Raw genomic sequence first — 17,367 nt, forward strand, 5'->3', positions numbered from 1 at the left:
TCCCCGAGTTACAAAGAACAAATTTAATCAGAGAAGTGAGAAAATGCAAAAACAAAGGAAAACAGTCAAGCAAGACAAAATAATAATAGCTTAGCCATTAAACAAAGTCAAGGAACTTTAGTTCCTCCTCAAGGGCTATAGATAATATTCTGAGCCATATCCTTGAGCTGTTCTTCAGATACTGAAAGCCTCACAAGGTGGAAGTTAACTGCATGCTGACCAAAAGCAAGTAGACACCAAACCAGTTGGAGCTAGAAGGTCGATGATGTTGACTTCTGAAACACCACCCTGTTCCCTGTTACCTCACCACCAACCAAGCAGAAGAATGCCTAGGAGCTGATCACACACCCTACAAACCCCCTCCCTCACCCTGTATCAAAATCCTTTCCCTGAAAGCCATTGAGGAATTCAGGCCTTTTGAGCATTAGCTGCCTGGACTCCTTGCTTGGTGCCCTGCAATAAATGCTGCACTTTCCTTCAACACTAGCCAATGTCAGTAGATTGGCTTTACTGCACCCAGGTGAGTGGACCCAACTTTGGTTTGGTAATAAGACTTCTACTTACATATCATTAGCTAAGAATATTCTTCAGGTCCTCTCCATCTCCTCATAACTGGAAGAGAGTCAGGGACAGTGAGTGCTTTAATTTTCCTGCCTTGAAAAAAAACACAGGAGAAAAGAAGATTGTGAAAAGAAGGCACTCAATTTTGAGTACCATCTTTAACAAGAAATAGATGACAGAACAGCTCTTGCTGAAGAGAGAAATATTTAGCCTCAAGAATAGGAAACTGTATAAAAAAACAATGCCTGTCTTGAAATATTTGAAGGGCTATTATGAGAAGGAGACTTGTTTGTGTTGTTCAAAAAAGCAGATCCAGAATCAATAGGTGGGTCTTACTGGAGAACATTTCCTTCTTTACCTTAGTCAGAACACATTTGTTTTCAAGAAAATAAACCTAATCAAATTAGATTAAGGTGAAAGTACAATTGACCCTTGAACAACATGTGTTTGAACTGCATAAGTCCACTTATACGTGGATTTTTGTTGTTGAAGTATAGCTGATTTATAATAATGTTATATTAGTTTAAAGTGTACCACACAGTGATTCAGTATTTTTACAGATTAGCGCATTGTTTTTCAGTAGTACATATTACAGTGCTACACGATCCAAGCTTGGTTGAATCTGAGGATGCAGAACCACAGATAAGGAGGAACTGCTTCTATGGAGGAACAGTATATACGAAGGGCTGACTATAAATTACAAGTGGATTATGTGGATTTTCAACTCCTTGGAGGGTCGGTGCCCCTAACTCCCACATTGTTCTAGGATCAACTTAGTTAATGACAATAACACAGAGGAATATCATGGAGCATGAGGTACAGCAGGTATCACAGGACCTCAAAGCCATCAGTCATTATCTCTGTCTCCCCTTCCTTCCCTTCTCCTCCCCTCTCCTCTCCTTCTCTCAGTCTTCCTCTCTGTCTGTCTGTCTCCATTTCTCTCTGTCTCTCTGCCTCTCTCTCACACGTGCACATGGCCTTTCATATCTGCTCCACTTTGCACTGTTGCAGTATTGCTCTCTCTCTGCACACAGCACACCAGTTCTCTGCTAAACTCATTTCTTACTCAGGGCCCACCTCAGGTATCCCAAAAGGATGAATTCCTATAGTTTAAAAAGTTGGTTTCTGGTCTTGATTTCAAATTTCTAAGAGGACAATATCTCACTGAACCAGCAAAAGTCATATGTTTACCCCTGGTTCTATCAAATGTAATCAAGAAAAACAAGGATCCATGGGACATGGGCCTATCCTTACTTAAACTGTGACAAGGCAAATTCTCTAAGAAGACTTGGAGATAGAGAAGAAATCATGGACATATCAAGTAAATATTCCCATGTCTGCCCTCTGTCATTCATCTTCCTCTCTACTGTCAAATTAATCTTTCTGAAAGACAGTTTCATTTATATCATGTATTCACCTATTCACAAACTTTCCATGACTAGACTGTCTATAAAATATCACCTGGCACTCAAGGTTCTTTGCAATGTAGTCCCAATGCACTTTTCTAATTTGATTTTTTACTACTCCCCTCTCTTGCTCCAATCAAAGACAGAGAGGTCTTCTACCCTTTCCCCTGTACTTTGGGTGACCACACATGCGGTTTGCCCGGGACAGTCCCAGTTTGTTCTGTTGCTTAGGTACAAAATTATTAAAAGTGCCCCATTTTTAGTCTCTAATACGCCCTGATTTAGATGATAGAGGAATGATCCTCCTACCTAGAGGCCCATCCCCTCATCAACTTCAAGTTGCCAAAGCTTCACTATTCCTCAACATCCAGGAAAAATGCCAACTTATTTTTACACAAAGCCTTCTCCAACCTAAGAAGGTCAAAATAATGCCTCTTTCCTCTTAACTCCTTTAGTATTTTATTTGCTTCTTCTCTTTATTATCCTTGACACTTCCTATATTTTATCATAATTGAAATTTCTGATTGCCCTTGTGCTCATTTGGAGGACCCAGATGAAAAATTATACAATTACCTTGCTTTTGTTAGGATGTAAAACCAAGAAATGTGTTCAGCCGACCAAGGTGGTTTATCATGCTGCAGAAATGCACCTGGAAAGCACTAAGAAAACAAAATCACATGGATGAGTGAAATCAACTCAAAATCAAATTTTAACATTAACTCAGTGGCTGCTCTAGGAAACTGAAACAAAATCCCTTTGTTGTGTGTGTCTTAACTTCACTGTCAGGCTCCAGTTAGCTCCAGAGAAAGGCTGATATATCAACAACAGAGGTGGCAGGGCTGGGCATGGTGGCAATTCTGGGTACAGTTCTTGCACTCAACCACCTCAGACTCTCTTACCCCTTTCCTGGTGTCTGATGGTAAAGTCATAGAGTCAGGCTCTCAGGGCAGACAGGCCTGGGTCAAACCTCAGCTTTGTCACTTCTAGCTCTATGTCCGGGGCCAGTTACTCATTCTCTTGGAAGCCTTGGTTTCCCCATCCATAAAATAGAGTTTGACAGTGCAGATCCCATAGAGAAGTTTTGAGGACTAAAAGAGATAATGGGTGTAATCTGCTTTGCACAGTATGATTCTCTAATTATATTTTTATCATTATATGGTTCAAAGTCTATGAAACATGTATCCCTGAGCACCCATGGAATTATTGCCAGGATATCATAAAGTTACATATACACCAAGCACTGCTGACAGTTGAGTAAATGATATGTCTCACATGCATAAGTGCCATTATTTTTTGAAATATTAGAATTAATACAATAAGAAATAAACTTAAAGTATTCTGAATGCAGCAATTATTATTATTTACTTTATCAGTAGAGACTAACAGTGTTAACTGGATCAGATGACTGGCCATGAGAGTTTTAGATGTTAAAAGTGACTCCATATTTGAAAAGGGTGGTAGCTCCTGCATTCACTTTCCAATTCCTGATAGACCCTTTCAAAGGAGAATTTTCCACTTCTCCAGGTCTTTGTGAGCAGCTATTTTCCATGACATACATAGCTGGCTCCACTGGCTTCTGCAGGGCTGGGGCACTGAGCCTGGGCCAGCACCTGTGTGTAGCCAAGTGTTCTGGAATCTTACAGTGGATGTGAGGGTGGGGATTACTTGCCCATGACTTGAGAGACAGGAACTGAAAATGTAATCAGGCAAAGAGCCTCTAGGAAGTGCCAATCAAATTCCCAGATGTTTATGCAAATGTGTTATCAATTAAAAGTTGTTGGGCAGGAAGGGAAAGTTCAGGTACAAACTTAAGGAGATGCAACTTAGGGGACCCTGGAGAGACAATGTTCAAAGCAGAGGCCCTGGTAAGCAGATATCTGCCTCAACTCTCTATTGGAGGTAAGAGCATCTAAAATCTACATGGGCAAGTGAACACAGTTCAGCTATTACAGTGTCATTTTTTCACGAAAACATATTATACCCTCAACTTGAGGGTCAGTACTTTATGTACAAACGTAAAGTCTGACTCAAATTTATACCTCGTGTAATATCTAGAAGAGTGTCTTGCACATATTAGGTGTTCAAGAGCTGTCTCCTATTAGCATCATTCAGCCTTGGAAGAGGCTTCCCTCTCTGATGATACACATTACATCCTTCGTGGTATTTAAGCAATGTCTCATAAACAATTGTGTACTGGGGAGATCTTCAAGATGGTGGAGAAGAAAGATGTGGAGATCAACTTCCTCCCCACAAATACATCAGAAATACATCTACATGTGGAACAACTCCTACAGAACACCTACTAAACACTGGCAAAAGACCTCAGACTTCCCAAAAGATTTTTTTTTTCCTTTTTCTCTTTTTGTGAGTGTGTATGTGTATGTTTCTTTGTGTGATTTTGTCTGTATAGCTTTGCTTTTACCATTTGTCCTAGGGTTCTGTCTGTCTGTTGTTTGTATAGTTTTTAGTGCTTACTATCATTGGTGGATTTGTTTTTTGGTTTGGCTGCTCTCTTCTTTCTTTTTTATTTTCTTTTTATATTACTTTTTAATTTTTTTTAATTTTAATAATTTTTTCTAGTTTTTTTTTTTTTTTGCGGTACGCGGGCCTCTCACTGTTGTGGCCTCTCCTGTTGCAGAGCACAGGCTCCAGACGCACAGGCTCAGCGGCCATGGTTCATGGGCCTAGCTGTTCCGTGGCATGTGGGATCTTCCTGGACCGGGGCATGAACCTGTGTCCCCTGCATCGGCAGGCAGACTCTCAACCACTGCACCACGAGGGAAGCCCTCTAGTTTTTATTTTAATAACTTTATTGTTTTTTTCCTTCCTTTCTTTCTTTTTTTCTCCTTTTTCTTTTGAGCAATGTGGCTGACAGGGGCTTGGTGGTCCAGCCGCGTGTCAGCCCTGTGTCTCTGAGGAGGGGGAGCCGCCTTCGGGACATTGGTCCACCAGAGACCTCCGAGCTCCACGTAATATCAAATGGTGAAAGTGCGCCCAGAGACCTCCATCTCAATGCTAAGACCCAGCTCCACTCAACAACCAGCAAGCTACAGTGCTGGACACCCTATGCCAAACAACTAGCAAGACAGGAACACTACCCCACCCTTAGCTGAGAAGCTGCCTAAAATCATAATAAGGTCACAGACACCCCAAAACACACCACCGGACACAGTCCTACCCACCAGAAAGACAAGATCCAGCCTCATCCACCAGAACACAGGCACCAGTCCCCTCCACCAGGAAGCCTACACAACCCACTGAACCAACCTTAGCCACTGGGGCAGATGCCAAAAACAATGGGAACTACCCCTGCAGCCTGCAAAAAGGAGACCCCAAACACAATAAGTTAAGCAAAATGAGAAGATAGAGAAATGCACAGCAGATGAAGGAGCAAGGTAAAAACGTACCAGACCAAACAAATGAAGAGGAAATAGGCAGTCTACCTGAAAAAGAATTCAGAGTAATGATAGGAAAGATGATCCAAAATCTTGGAAACAGAACGGAGAAAATACATGAAACGTTTAACAAGGGCCTAGAAGAACTAAAGAGCAAGCAAACAATGATGAACACGATAAATGAAATTAAAAATTCTCTAGAAGGAATGAATAGCAGAATAACTGAGGCAGAAGAACGGATAAGTGACCTGGAAGATAAAATAGTGGAAATAACTACTGCAGAGCAGAATAAAGAAAAAAGAATGGAAAGAATTGAGGACAGTCTCAGAGACCTCTGGGACAACATTGAACACACCAACCGAGGGGGCAAGGTCCTGAGGTCCGCGCGCGCTGCACGGCCAGAGGCAGCAGGCATGGCGGAGGATGGAGGCGGTAGTGTCCAACGCAACAGTCGGGGTTGCCCGTGAGAAGGTGGCGGTGTAGGCACACAGGCTACGTGGAGGCCGGCAGTGGTGGCCGGGCCATGGCGGGAGACCGTTTTCGCTCGGCTCCCTGAGGTGCGCTCCCTGAAGTCTCGGCGAGCCGTGACCCATGGGCTCGTTGAGCAGCCGAGTGCTGTGCCACCCGGGGTGAGCCCGAGCCCAGCAGGAGCCCGGTTCTGGGGCTGGGGGCTCGGCCTGGAGGCCGGAGAGTGGTGGCGACACAGCCGCCCACGGCTTCTGTTACCGTCCGGGCAGCCGTAAGCGCAAGCGGAGCAGAGGGGCCTTCTGCTACTGTCACCCCGATTCTGAGACAGACAAGGATGAGCAGGAAGGGGACGGGCAGCAGCGACTCCTCAACACCCCTCGAAGGAAAAAATTGAAGAGTACGTCCAAATATATTTATCAAACATTATTTTTAAATGGTGAAAACAGTGGCATTAAGATTTGTGCTCTAGGAGAGGAATGGAGCTTACACAAAATATATTTATGTCAATCTGGCTACTTTTCTAGTATGTTCGGTGGTTCATGGAAGGAGTCCAGCATGAATATTATTGAACTGGAGATTCCAGACCAGAATATTGATATAGAAGCACTGCAGGTGGCATTTGGGTCATTGTATCCAGATGATGTCTTAATAAAGCCCAGTCCAGTTATTGCCATTTTGGCAGCAGCTTGTATGCTACAGTTGGATGGTTTAATACAGCAGTGTGGTGAGACGATGAAGGAAACAGTTAATGTGAAAACCGTATGTGGCTATTACACATCAGCAGGGACCTATGGACTGGACTCTGTAAAGAAAAAGTGCCTTGAATGGCTTCTAAACAATCTGATGACTCACCAGAATGTTGAACTTTTTAAAGAACTCAGTATAAATGTCATGAAACAACTCATTGGTTCATCTAACTTATTTGTGATGCAAGTGGAGATGGATGTATACACAGCCCTTAAAAAGTGGATGTTCCTTCAACTTGTGCCTTCTTGGAATGGATCTTTTTTTTTTTTTTTGCGGTACGCGGGCCTCTCACCGCTGTGGCCCCTCCCGCTACGAAGCACAGGCTCCAGACGCGCAGGCTCAGCGGCCATGGCTCACAGGCCCAGCCGCTCCGCGGCATGTGGGATCCTCCCGGACCGGGGCACGAACCTGCGTCCTCTGCATCTGCAGGCAGACTCCCAACCACTGCGCCACCAGGGAAGCCCTGGAATGGATCTTTAAAACAGCTTTTGACTTAAACAGATGTCTGGTTTTCTAAGAGGAGAAAAGATTTTGAAGGTATGACCTTCCTTGAAACTGAGCAAGGAAAACCATTTGTGTCAGTATTCAGACATTTAAGGTTACAGTATATTATCAGTGATTTGGCCTCCACGAGAATTATCGAACAAGATTCTCCAGTACCTTCAGAATGGCTATCTTCTGTGTATAAACAGCAGTGGCTTGCTATGCTCTGGGCAGAACAAGACAGTGAGGTGGGGCCTCAAGAAATCAATAAAGAAGAGCTAGAGGGAAATAGCATGAGGTGTGGTAGAAAGCTTGCCAAAGATGGTGAATACTGCTGGCGGTGGACATGTTTTAACTTCGGCTTTGACCTGCTTGTAACTTACACCAATCGATACATCATTTTCAAACGCAAGACACTGAATCAGCCATGTAGTGGATCTGTCAGTTTACAACGTTGAAGGAGCATAACATTTAGATTACGTTTGGCTTCTTTTGATAGTAGTGGAAAACTAATACGGAGTAGAACAACTGGCTATCAAATACTTACACTTGAAAAGGACCAAGAACAAGTAGTGATGAACTTGGACAGCAGGCTTCTGATCTTCCCTTTATATATCTGCTGTAACTTCCTGTATATATCGCCAGAAAAAAGAACTGAAAATAATCCTCATCCAGAAAATCCAGAAAACTGAGGATCTCATCAGTTGGAAACAGTAGCAGTTTGTAAACTTTTCTGGCCAGCTTTAATTTAACGGCCCTGCAGATATTCACATCTGAGGTGACTAACAGTGACAAAGGCCTTATGAACTGTTCAGATAATACAGAAGACTATTCTTATCCTCATTACATTTCTATGCATATATAAAAAAACATTTTAAAGCCAAGAAAATATCTGTCAAACCGTTTGTTATAAAGATGTCGACCCATGCTTTTTAATTTGGCATCAGTAGAAAATTGCCGTAGGTAAATTTCACATTTCTCTGCAACCAAATATAGAGTTAATTTTTAGCTTGAACTTTGATCCTACCTAATGTTAGTGAACCTCAATTATCCATCTGTAAGTTTTATTTTTATTTGGCTAAAAGAATGCCAAAGGAATAATTTGGCCAATTATAAATGCTGTTTCAGTTGGTGTGTTTAAAGCTGTCCTTTAATTTTTTCAACTTCTCTTTATGATTCCTCCTCCTAGCCGAATATTCTTCCAATCTATATATGTTTTTAATCATTAAATATTTTTTCATGGTAAAAAAAAACAAAAAACCAACATTCGAATTATAGGGGTCCCAGAAGAAGAAGAGAAAAAGAAAGGGGCTGAGAAAATATTTGAAGACATTATAGTTGAAAACTTCCCTAATATGGGAAAGGAAACAATCAAGTCCAGGAAGCTCAGAGAGCCCCATACAGGATAAATCCAGGGAGAGACATGCCAAGACACAAATTAATCAAACTATCAAAAATTAAAGAAAAAATATTAAAAGCAGCAAGGGAAAAGAAACAAATAACATAGAGGGAATCCCCATAAGGTTAACAGCTGATCTTTCAGCAGAAACTCTGCAAGCCAGAAGGGAGTGGCAGGACATATTTAGAGTGATGAAAGGGAAAAACCTACAACAAAGATTGCTCTACCCAGGAAAGATATTATTCCGATTCAACAGAGAAATTAAAACCTTTACAAAGAAGCAATTCAGCAATTCTCTCAATAAGAGAATTCAGCACCACCAAACTAGCATTACAACACATGCTAAAGGAACTTCTCTAGGCAGGAAACACAAGAAAAGGAAAGGACCTACAATAACAAACCCAAAACAATTTAGAAAATGGTAATAGGAACATACATATCGATAATTACCTTAAATGTAAATGGATTAAGTGCTCCAACCAAAAGACATAGACTGGCAGAATGGATACAAAAACAAGATCTGTATATATGTTGTCTACAAGAGACCCACTTCAGATCTAGGGACACATAAGACTGAAAGTGAGGGGAAGGAAAAAGATATTCCATGCAAATGGAAATCAAAAGAAAGCTGGAGTAGCAATTCTCATATCGGACAAAATAAACTTTAAAATAAAGACTATTACAAGAGACAAAGAAGGACACTACATAATCATCAAGGGATCAATCCAAATGGAAATATAACAATTGTAAGTATTTACACACCCAACATAGGAGTACCTCAATACATAAGGCAAATGCTAAAGATGCTTTCATGTAAAAGAATGAAATTAGAACACTCCCTAACACCATACACAAAAATAAACTCAAAATGGATTAAAGACCTAAATGTAAGGCCAGACACTATCAAATTCTTAGAGGAAAACACAGGCAGAACACTCTATGACATAAATCACAGCAAGATCCTTTTTGACCCACCTCCTAGAGAAATGGAAATAAAAACAAAAATAAACAAATGGGACCTAATGAAACTTAGAAGCTTTTGCACAGCAAAGGAAACCATAAACAAGATGAAAAGACAACCCTCAGGATAGGAGAAAATATTTGCAAATGAAGCAACTGACAAATGATTAATCTCCAAAATTTACAAGCAGCTCATGCAGCTCAGTATCAAAAAAACAAACAACCCAATCCAAAAATGGGCAGAAGACCTAAATAGACATTTCTCCAAAGAAGATATACAGATTGCCAACAAACACATGAAAGAACGCTCGACATCACTAATTATTAGAGAAATGCAAAACAAAACTACAATGAGGTATCACCTCACACCAGTCAGAATGGCCATCATCAAAAAATCTACAAACAATAAATGCTGGAAAGGGTGTGGAGAAAAGGGAACCCTCTTGCACTGTTGGTGGGAATATAAATTGATACAGCCACTGTGGAGAACAGTATGGAGGTTCCTTAAAAAACTAAAAATAGAACTACCATATGATCCAGCAATCCCACTACTGGGCATAAACCCAGAGAAAACCATAATTCAAAAAGAGTCATGTACCACAATGTTCATTGCAGCTCTATTTACAATAGCCAGGACATGGGAACAACCTAAGTGCCCATAGACAGATGAATGGATAAAGAAGATGTGGCACATATATACAATGGAATATTACTCAGTCATAAAAAGAAACAAAATTGAGTTATTTGTGAGGTGGATGGACCTAGAGACTGTCATACAGAGTGAAGTAAGTCAGAAAGAGAAAAACAAATACCATATGCTAACATATATATGGAATCTAAAAAAAATAAAATAAAAAGTCATGAAGAACCCAGGGGCAGGACAGGAATAAAGACGCAGATGTAGAGAATGGACTTGAGGACACAGGGAGGGGGAAGGGTAAGCTGGGAAGAAGTGAGAGAGTGGCATTGACATATATACACTACCAAATGTAAAATAGATAGCTAGTGGGAAGCAGCCACATGGCACAGGGAGATCACCTCGGTGCTTTGTGACCACCTAGAGGGGTGGGATAGGGAGGGTGAGAGGGAGTTGCAGGAGGGAGGAGATATGGGGATATATGTTTATGTATAGCTGATTCACTTTGTTATAAAGCAGAAACTAACACACCATTGTAAAGCAATTATACTCTAATAAAGATGTTAAAAAACAAACAACAACAATAAAAAGATGCAAAAAACAGAAAGGATACACAGATAGGATCACAGGGAGCCACGACCTTGTGGAGGCGCATCGGTGGAGCTTGGGAGCCAACAGCTTGATTAGAGCCCTTCATACTTCTCTCTGTTTAAACTCTCTGCCTTAACAAAAGAGCAAGCATGCAGGGGCACTGAACTGTTTTCAATGTTCTGTACATGACTCAGGCTTCTATGCTGTTCATGTGTTTTGATATAAAGTTGAATAAACCAAACTCTAGTTGTTGCCATTGTTTTTTTTTTTTCTTTTTTTTTAACAACTTTATTGGAGTACAATTGCTTTACAATGGTGTGTTAGTTTCTGCTGTATTACAGAGTGAATCAGCTATATGTATACATATACCCCCGCATATCTCCTCCCTCTTGCATCTCCCTCCCACCCTCCCTATCCCACCCCTCTAGGTGGTCACAAAGCATGAAGCTGATTTCCCTGTGCTATGCAGCTGCCTCCTACTAGCTATCTATTTTACATTTGGTAGTGTATATATGTCCATGCCACTCTCTCACTTTGTCCCAGCTTACCCTTCCCCCTCCCCATGTCCTCAAGTCTATTTTCTACATCTGCATCTTTATTCCTGTCCTACCCGTAGGTTCTTCAGAACCTTTTTTTTTTTTTTAGATTCCATATAGATGTGTTAGCATATGGTATTTATTTTTCTCTTTCTGACTTATTTCACTCTGTATGACAGTCTCTAGGTCCATCCACCTCACTACAAATAACTCAATTTCGTTTCTTTTTATGGCTGAGTAATATTCCATTGTATATATGTACCACATCTTCCTTATCCATTCATCTGTCGATGGACACTTAGGTTGCTTCCATGTCCTGGCTTGTAAATAGAGCTGCAATGAACATTTTGGTACATGACTCTTCTTGAATTATGGTTTTCTCAGGGTATATGCCCAGTGGGATTCCTGGGTCATATGGTAGTTCTATTTTTAGTTTTTTAAGGAACCTCCATACTGTTCTCCATAGTGGCTGTATCAATTTACATTCCCATGAACAGTGCAAGAGAGTTCCCTTTTCTCCACACCCTCTCCAGCACTTACTGTTTGTAGATTTTTTGATGATGGCCATTCTGACTGGTGTAACACACTACTGTAAAGAAATTATACTCCAATAATGATGTTTAAAAAAAATTGTGTACTGAAAATTAGAAAAAGTTTAGTAAAACATATGTTAGTGCGGCCATAGAAGAATTGGACATGAAGACATCCAAAACTGCTTCTAATGCCAAGCATCAGTGATTCTATATTCTGAAGTTGACGTCTATAGTTCTATGATAATGCAAATTTTGACTCAATGATTTAATGGACAGCACTCTTGAAAATAAAATTCAAGCAATATTATGCCTGATAGAAAGCATTTTTTTAAAGTTCTTACGGATCTTAAAAATTGTATAATTGCAAATGTTCATTAGGATATAACTGAGTGGTCCTCTTTCCCTACTTACTAGTATATGCCAGGGTGCCATAATTTTAAGAGTAATTATGAAAGGAAAATGTACTCCCTCACAATGAAATTTATTTCATTCCTCTCAGTAAAAATGCCTTGGCAAATCTATGAAAATTATTATAGATGTAGAGAAGCTCTACTCTGGGGAAAAGACATTAAAATAGGGCATGGAGAAAAGAAAAAATAATCACATAATAGATGGAAATATTACATAATACTCCATAGATGAAAATGCCCGTTCTCTTTTGCACAGAAATAATAGAAGAATGCAGTAAAATCTGTTCACCATCTATGGAGGTCCCAGTGTTAGAAGATGTTTTATGTACTTTGCCTTTTTATTGTACCTCTGATTTTGGTTAGTTTATGGCTCTGCTTCAAGTTTACTTTTATAGAGATTAATGCAATTTATACAGTATATTTCATTTTATGATATACTTAACAATAAGTGGATAGTAATTAAGGCTGTGTGATATGGAGGAAAAATGCCCAGGAACTAAATACATTTAAAAAAAATGTGCTCTTTGAGTTTAATAGCATTTGATGTATTTAAATAGCTTAAATTAAATTAGAGTTAATAGAGTTTAAGTAAGGTTATAGTCAAAAAAGAAATATTCTCTCATAAAAAAGAAAGTTATTCTGGAGTCATGGACGTTTTTTCTCTTGATTCTCTGTGAAGAAACATCTTTGGGTTATTAGGAGTCTTCACGATTACCGTGCAGTCAAAGGCTCATGAATTGACGATGTTGCACGAGAACTAAGAAGTATTCCATTTCCACAGGTGAAATTTCCTACAGAAAACCCCAATGTAGGTATGAAGAAATTGTTAACACATCAGGCCAACCAAAATTCTACTACATTCCACATTCAAACATGCAGCAAAAATGACTGACATGAAGTGGAAATGGAGAATAGCCTCTCCAGCCAATCCTGTGCATAGGGAACCTCTGATTTCCCTAAATCAGACAAGTGAGGACTTGTTCAGGGTTTTTTGTTTGTTTCTCATTTAAATTGTGCAATGATGGACTTAGTTCTGGCATTGGACGGTGGCCTGCTTAGTTCTGGCACTGGATGGTGGCCTGCTTCTAAAGGCAGGATCAGGAGAGGAGTTGATGAGATAGTAGGAGGCTAGCAGAGCTTCAGAAGCCAGCAGAACCTGACTGGTGGCACCATCCTGGCTTCTGATAGGGCCAATCTTAACACCATCACATACACTGTCAGGGTCTCTTGGTGTTCACTAGTACTGGTATGTTTTTTCCAGATGTATGGATTGGCATATGACGTATGGGTCAAATACCCATTTCCATTCCCTCAATAAATCAAATTCTAATGCTCTTAAAAAATAAATTCTAAATATCTAAAGCAACAACATCAATTTCATTTAAATCTTTATAGGTAAATTCAGATTTTTTTTAATGAAAATAAACCCGAAATTAGTCACACACACACACACACACACACACACACACACACACACACACACAGAACAACTTTGGGAGGGAAGAAAAGAAAACCTGCCAAATAGAAGATATAAAGACAGTTCAACTACAAACTGAACTCCCTTTTTTTCCCTCTTGGCTCAGATGGAATGAAGCTGGAGTGATGTTAAGCTACATTGTCATTTCCATGGGAAGAGTAAAGGAATGACATAAAGTTTAATCCGCTATGCGTGGAGGCCAAACTACTTAGCTCAACTTTTGATTCTGGTTTGTTTATAAATGTATCTCACATTTTCTTTTGTAATCATTAGTACAGCAAATGTTGCATAGCACTTGGCACAATGCAGTTACTGAATAATGAATGAAAGAATTAGTTAATTAGTGAAAGAATATAAATTTCAGATGTCTTTACTCATTTGCTTAACTAAGATCCCAATCAAAACCGAAAGCCTCTTTTGGATTATCCTGTGAGTATTATAAGAGAACAATTCTCTCATTTCTCAAAAGAAAAAGGACTGACGTCTTTTGAATCAACTGAAACCCCCATCATTATTCTTAAATTTTAAAACAGAGCTTTAAAAGAATTCCTCCAATTACTTTAAAAGAAAAAAAACACAACTTCAAGTGTGATTTTCTGGTGACTTGGGTTCTTGATATTCTTTGATTTGCTTACTTTTTCTATAAAATGAATGGTGATTAAAGTATCTTATCATCCAAGTCACTATGAGTGGTGTAGTAAAGTATACGAAACATGAAGAAATATAATATGTTATATTTCTGATTAGCTGTGTGAATTCTGGCAAGTCATTTAGCCTATTTGGACCTTAGTTTCCTCACTGTGAAAGTTTCACTCAAGAGCTGTTGTGAGGACAAATAAGGTATGAACGTAATATAAGACACGATATCAATGGAAGACATTTCTGCAATATTTATGTAAACCACATTTTTTCAAGTTAGATCATTTAGAGAGAAAAACATATCTAGATTTAGAGATGAAAACATGTCTAGAAAAGTGGGTAAATGAAAAGAATACTGGACTTGGTATCAAGAGACGTATATTCAAGTCCCAACAGTTTTACCTTTGTAGACCAGAGCCCTTGGCCATTCTGAACCTCAGTTTCCTCATCTACAAAATGGAGGTAATAATACCTCACAGTGTGGTTGTGATCTAAGATATAGAGAAAATTAAGGAGAGACAGGAGCTAGTCTTTTCTGTGAGGAAACTACATAGTTCAGCCTCTTCATTCCATGAAGATGAAGGGAAAGGCTGCAGGACCAAGGTGGGTTCCATCTCCCACCATGAAGAATCCAGAGCCTCCTATGAAGGCAGCGTTCAGGCATGTAACAGCTATCTACTTCTGATTTTAAACTCTAGGGGTTTTCCCACTCACTTTGAGAGCCTCCACCTTGTTCCAACATCACATCCAGTCTCTTCATGGAAAAGCCGTAACCAAGAGAACAGGATCACTTGGCCAGAAGGGTTCTTAGAGGTCCTTTTTTTTTTTTTTTTTTACGGTACGCAGGCCTCTCACTGTTGTGGCCTCTCCCGTTGCGGAGCACAGACTCTGGACGCACAGGTTCAGCGGCCATGGCCCACGGGCCCAGCCGCTCCGCGGCATATGGGATCCTCCCAGACCGGGGCACGAACCCTCGTCCCCTGCATCAGCAGGCGGACTCTCAACCACTGCGCAACCAGGGAAGCCCGAGGTCTTTTGATAGCAGTTAAATGTTTGCTCTTTGGTGTCATCCTTCCTGGTATCCAGTTCCAGTTCTGCAACTTACTGGGTGTGAGTGCTTGAGCACGTTACTTGGCTTCTCTGAACCTCAATTTTCACATGCTATAAAAGAGGAATAATAATATCTATTCCAGTGGATTTTGAGAGGATTAAGTTAGAGAATCAAATGCCTGTAACTTGGTAAATTTTAAATAAACATTGCCTATTATTTGGGTTAATTCCTTCATTTGATGGGTACAAAGAAAATAATAACAACAAATATAAGTAATTCCTGATATAGCTCCTTGCCTTTTGAGCGTATTTTCCCATGTGTTACCTTATCTAATCCTTTTGGCGCCCCATGGAGTGGGTTATTATTAGTACCATTTTGTAGAACAGGAAACTGAAGTACAGGCAGATGACGTAATGCACCCAGGATCTCTTCCAGAGCTCTTAAGTTAGGTCTCTTTGACTCCCAGACAATACATTTTCAGTTGGATCAGGCTAACCCTAGGCAGAAGGATTAATAATAGCTACCATTCACTTTGGGTTAGGCATTGGTTGGGCCTTTACATGTGTTATCTTACTTAAGCCTCATAACAACTTTATAGTAAAGAAAATATTAGCGTCTCCATTTCAAAAAAGTTAAAGTAACATGCACAGGGTAATTGAGCTATTAAGTACTGGAGCCAAGTTTGAACCCAACCAATTTCATGTTTTATCATTAAACTAAACTGTCTCCTGATAGAAAGCTATGCTGGAGCACAGTGTTCAAGAAAGAATGTGTCTTTATCCAGCATTATGAGAAGTGAGGGAGAACACAGATTAATAGAAACATGCCAAGACCTTCATATAAGATCTACCGTGTTAAGCACTTTACCTATGTTATCTTCATAGCTACCTCAAAAGGTATATGTTATTACTCCCACTGAAACAGACGCAGAGAAATTATCCTTCACTTAAAATTACAAGGCTAATGGCAAAGCTAAGATTTAAACCCAGATGTGAGAGTGAAGCTCTTGACCTTTCTATGACAATGACACTGTAGGCTTTTAAAACATAGGTGAATTTAGACATCATCTCCACTGGTTCTCACCCTTGCCTATGAGCAAACTGAGGCCGTAGGAGCCCATGTTTTTCCTCGCAGTTAGAACTTGTGACAGTAGTCAGCTTGCCCAACTCCTAACCCGGTGATCTTTCTAGCTCACCAGGAAGTATAAATGTGACCTCTGTCCTGGGGAACTCATACTCTAGGTGGAGAAACACAGTCAGAAAGCAACACATGTTAACATGTATCAGAGGCTGCCTCCTGTGCAGAAGGGGCATGTTTTCTACAAGTTACAGAGACACTGGGTCAGGGAGGACAGAAGAGATAAGTGTGCAGACTCTCCAGTTTAAGACACATAAGAATCACCCCTGAGGAACCCACTTAAATGCAGATTCCCAGGCTGGGAACAGAAAGTCTGAAAACAGCAGTCTACATTGGTTAATAAATAGGTCTGATTCCGAAGCATATGCTCTAATTCCCTGCTCTGAGAAATAGGAAACTTGTGAGTATGTTGAAAGAGCAGTAAAAACATAAGATTGGGTGTAGAAGATAAGAGCAGATTGAAGAGCATTTTGGAAACCAGGTAAAACAATGCACATTTGATATAATAAAGAGGGGAGCTTTGGAGAAGGGGAGCCAAGATGAGTGAGGGCTCCATGAAGAATGGAGTGAAGCAGTGAGTTTATGGGATGAGGAATAAAAGGTAGGAAGATGAAGGGGTGTGTTTTAGAAGCATTTCAAATGGCAAATCCATAGAACGGGCAGCTGGTCAGATGCAAGGCATAAAGCAGACAGACTGTACGAGCACCTGGACAGAGGAGAAGTAGTGGGTCTGGCTGTGGAGGTGCACACCTACGCATGGCTAAATGCTAATAAATACCACTTTAGTCGTACACTGTGACAAAGTTAAAAATTCTTCTTGAAACATATAGTCATAAAAGACATAAAGTGCTCCTTTCAGCAATTCCTATGTGAAAAAGGAGGCCAAACCTCACATTCCTCATAGAGTCCTGAAAAGAACCCTTTTAAAAGGACACAA

The 17,367-nt window shown here is 40.2% G+C and overlaps 1 protein-coding gene and 1 long non-coding RNA gene across 4 annotated transcripts in view; one reads left to right on the plus strand and one right to left on the minus strand.

Moving 5' to 3' along the window:
- Window positions 1–299: 299 nt before the first annotated feature.
- LOC307193811 overlaps window positions 300–17,367 on the minus strand; it is a 123,030-nt gene continuing 105,962 nt past the window's right edge. For all 3 annotated transcript variants that reach the window (XR_013830432.1, XR_013830433.1, XR_013830434.1), the window contains exons 5-6: window positions 2,541–2,626; window positions 300–654 (exon numbers count right to left, since the gene is read on the minus strand). This is a non-coding gene — a long non-coding RNA (uncharacterized lncRNA). The remainder of the gene's footprint in view (window positions 655–2,540; window positions 2,627–17,367) is intronic.
- Window positions 5,954–7,752, plus strand: LOC307194854 (germ cell-less protein-like 1; the record flags this gene model as incomplete). Its single annotated transcript, XM_079938224.1, is given in 5 exon segments — window positions 5,954–5,992; window positions 5,996–6,827; window positions 7,034–7,071; window positions 7,075–7,515; window positions 7,519–7,752. Coding segments are annotated over 5 exon segments (1,584 nt in total).

Source organism: Stenella coeruleoalba, assembly GCF_951394435.1.
Source record: "Stenella coeruleoalba genome assembly, chromosome: 11".
Classification (NCBI taxonomy): Eukaryota; Metazoa; Chordata; class Mammalia; order Artiodactyla; family Delphinidae; genus Stenella; species Stenella coeruleoalba.